General features: G+C 47.6%; 1 protein-coding gene across 1 annotated transcript in view; it reads right to left on the bottom strand.

Annotated features, from left to right (window-relative positions):
* LOC112073032 (CSC1-like protein 2) overlaps positions 1 to 3,661 on the bottom strand; it is a gene marked incomplete at its 3' end in the record, with an annotated part of 91,901 nt that overhangs the window by 53,566 nt on the left and 34,674 nt on the right. Inside the window, 2 exon segments of the mRNA XM_070440022.1 lie at positions 1,341 to 1,420; positions 1,984 to 2,338. Coding sequence (XP_070296123.1) covers positions 1,341 to 1,420; positions 1,984 to 2,223 — 320 coding nt within the window.

The following is a 3,661-nucleotide window of genomic DNA, read 5'->3' on the forward strand; positions in this document are numbered from 1 at the left end:
GACTACTGACCTCCATTAAGCTGACTACTGATCCTCGATTACTGACCTGGCCTCATACTGACCTGCCCTTCATTTACTGACTACTGACCTCATTACTGACTACTGACCTAGGCCTCATTACTGACTACTGACCTCATTACTGAAACTACTGGCCTCATTACTGACCTCATTACTGACCTGGCCTCATTACTGACCTGACCTCATTACTGACTACTGACCTCATTACTGACCTTGGCATTTGGAAGCACTCCACAGAGGGGCTACATATCCCTGAAAAACAGTAGTACTGTATAGACTGCATGATAATGACTGGCTTTGACTGGCGAAAAGAAACTGTAAGAAAAGTGATGATTATTCCTAGTTCCTCCATTTGCCCAACATCTGTCTGTCCGTCTGTCTGTGGACAGTAAACTCTTGCTGTGCGTAAACTCTGACCCAGTAGAAGCAGTCCATCTCGTGTCCTGGCTAGTCTAGCCTCTCTGTCTTTCTCCCCAGCTGGCATCCTCTCTCTCCCCAGCTGGCATCCTCCTCTGTCTTTCCCCCGGCTGGGATCCTCTCTCTGTCTTTCTCCCCAGCTGGCATCCTCTCTCGTCTTTCTCCCCAGCTGGCATCCTCTCTCTGTCTTTTCCCGCTGGCATCCTCTCTCTGTCTTTCTCCCCAGCTGGCATCCTCTCTCTGTCTTCCCCCGGCTGGCATCCTCTCTCTGTCTTCCCCCGCTGGCATCCTCTCTCTGTCTTTCCCCCGCTGGCATCCTCTCTCTGTCTTTCCCCCGCTGGCATCCTCTCTCTGTCTTTCCCCCCGGCTGGCATCCTCTCTCTGTCTTTCCCCTGCTGGCATCCTCTCTCTGTCTTTCCCCCGGCTGGCATCCTCTCTCTGTCTTTCCCGCTGGCATCCTCTCTCTGTCTTTTCCCCCGCTGGCATCCTCTCTCTGTCTTTCCCCCGCTGGCATCCTCTCTCTGTCTTTCCCCGCTGGCATCCTCTCCATGTCTTCCCCCTGCTGGCATCTCTCTCTATCTGTTATATAAATCTGAAAATCCCATAAAAACATATATATTTTTAAACAAGTAGTCTGTCTGGACATGTATTCTCTGGTGGAACACAAAGCACTAAAGGCCTAGAAGGGCCTTTCAACACACTAGGGCCTAGAAGGGCCTTTCAACACACTAGGGCCTAGAAGGGCCTTTCAACACACTAGGGCCTAGAAGGGCCTTTCAACACACTAGGGCCAGGTGCTTTGTGTTCTACCAGAGAATGCAAAGTTAACAAGAGTTACAACAACCTGGCCTTCTACTCCAGGAGTGCAGAGATCACATTGTAAAGGCTGCAGCGTAGTGATATACCTGTCTGCATCAGTCACCAACGCCAAGCGGCCGTAGTCCCACGCTACCTTCCTCAAGATGGAGAACACAAACAGGAGTACCTAGGAATGCCACACACACACAAAATGGGTCACATACACATATTTAGCAGATGTTATTGCGGGGTGTAGCGGAAATTCTTCTGTTCCTAGATCCAACGTTGCAGTAATATCTAACAGTACACAACAAATCTTAAAGTAGAAGACCTCGGCGCTAGAAGCAGAGCTGCCATGTCTGTCTGCGCCATCTTACTCCGGTCTTCAATAGAGAGGGAGAGGTCCCACAGAGGGTAGCTAGCTATTTTACACAATACATTAGTGAAGCAAGTATTTCAAATCCCAACTGTTTTCCTGTATTTACAGAACCAGAACCAGTTAGACACACTACCTGGTGGTTACATCTGTACCGTGGGGCCCTGGGTTTTCATTGAACCAGAACCAACACTGGGCTTAAGGTGTAGGCTATAGCCAACTAGAGTTTATTCCAAACCAGATCAGATGGTCAATTTTTTTTTTTTTTTTAACTACTAAATATTAATCTGAATTTGGTGTAGAAAAATAAATACAAATAAAAAGACAGCGATGGACAATAAAGCTGTGTTGATACAAAACCAGAAGTGACTCACCAGGAAGCACATGAAGTCGAGTGCGAGGACGGTGGGCACCCCTCCAAAGGGCAGGCCCTGGAGCACGGTGGAGCGGATACGGGCAGTGTAGCAGTAGTCCCTGGAGGTTTTACCCCCACCGGAGGTGTTGCTCTGCTGGGTAGGGCAGTCAGCCAGGCCCCCTCCGGGACACGGAGCCCCCTGGACCACGGCCCCCCACCCCACCACACCCATCACCACCACCGTCAGCAGGACAGACATGCTGAGGCTTCAGCTAGGATTCAGCTCCACACTTACTGTAGCATCTTAAAGACCTGGAGGAGAACGAGAATTCAGTTAGGATTCAGCTCCACACTTACTGTAGCATCTTAAAGACCTGGAGGAGAACGAGAATTCAGTTAGGATTCAGCTCCACACTTACTACAGCATCTTAAAATGGGGCAGCAGGTAGCCTAGTGGTTAAAGGGTAGGGTCAGTAACCGAAAGGTTGCTGGATCGAATCCCCGAGCTGAAAAAGGTTTTTAAAAATCTGTCGTTCTGCCCCCTGAACAAGGCAGTTAACCCACTGTTCCCCGGTAGGCCATCATTGTAAATAAGAATTTGTTCTTAACTGACTTACCTAGCTAAATAAAAGATCAAATTTAAACATTTAATCAAACACCTGGAGGAGAGATGATTCAACTCACTGCCGCGTCCATCGTTTTGAGAATATGATGCTCCCTGACTGTCTGGTTTTCATTTTGGGTGATATTTATCTGGCCACAAGAAACTGTATGAATGTAGATACATGATCATTCCTACAGTTTCTATTTGGTTTTAGTCATTTAAGTATAGTATATTGAGTTTGTTTCCCCCCCCCCCCGACGGGGGGGGGGGGGAAACCAGCCTGTTCAGGTGGGATGGAATTTTTGGCCCACAGGACGACATGCTGAGGCTTCAGCTAGGATTCGCTCCCACACTTACTGTAGCATCTTAAAGACCTGGACGAAGACGAGAATTCAGTTAGGATTCAGCTCCACTCTACTGTACTAGCATCTTAAAGACCTGGAGGAGAAGAGAATTCCGATTAGGATTCAGCTCCACAACTTACTACAGCATCTTAAAATGGGGCAGCAGGTAGCCTAGTGTATAAAGGTAGGGTCAGTAACCGAAAGGTTGCTGGATCGAATTTCCCGAGCTGAAAAAGGTTTTTAAAAATCTGTCGTTCTGCCCCTGAACAAGGCAGTTAACCCACTGTTCCGGTAGTCGTCCACATTGCTCAAAATAAGAATAACTTTACGTATCCCTTAACTGACATCCTAGCCATAATAGATACATCATGAAGCTATTTATAACATTCCATAATCAAACACGTCTAGAGAGGAGAGATGATTCAACTCACTGCCGCGTCCATCGATGTTTGAGAATAATGCACCTAGCTCCCATGACATGTTCTGGTTTCTCATTTTGGGGATTGACTATTTTCCATCTTGAGACACAAGAACACAACTCGCACATGAATGTAATACATGACATTTCCTACATCGTCTCATATCTATTTTGGTTATCTCAAGTCAACTTAAAGCTAATCCATTTCCATACATCTCGAATTGATACCCTTAGCTACATTCCACTCAACCCCACACACCCTCTATCCGACCGCGGGATGAACGGCGAGGGGGAAAACTCAGCCTGTTCAGGTGGGATGGACTTTTTGGCG

Source organism: Salvelinus sp. IW2-2015, unplaced genomic scaffold (assembly GCF_002910315.2).
Source record: "Salvelinus sp. IW2-2015 unplaced genomic scaffold, ASM291031v2 Un_scaffold2128, whole genome shotgun sequence".
Lineage (NCBI taxonomy): Eukaryota > Metazoa > Chordata > Actinopteri > Salmoniformes > Salmonidae > Salvelinus > Salvelinus sp. IW2-2015.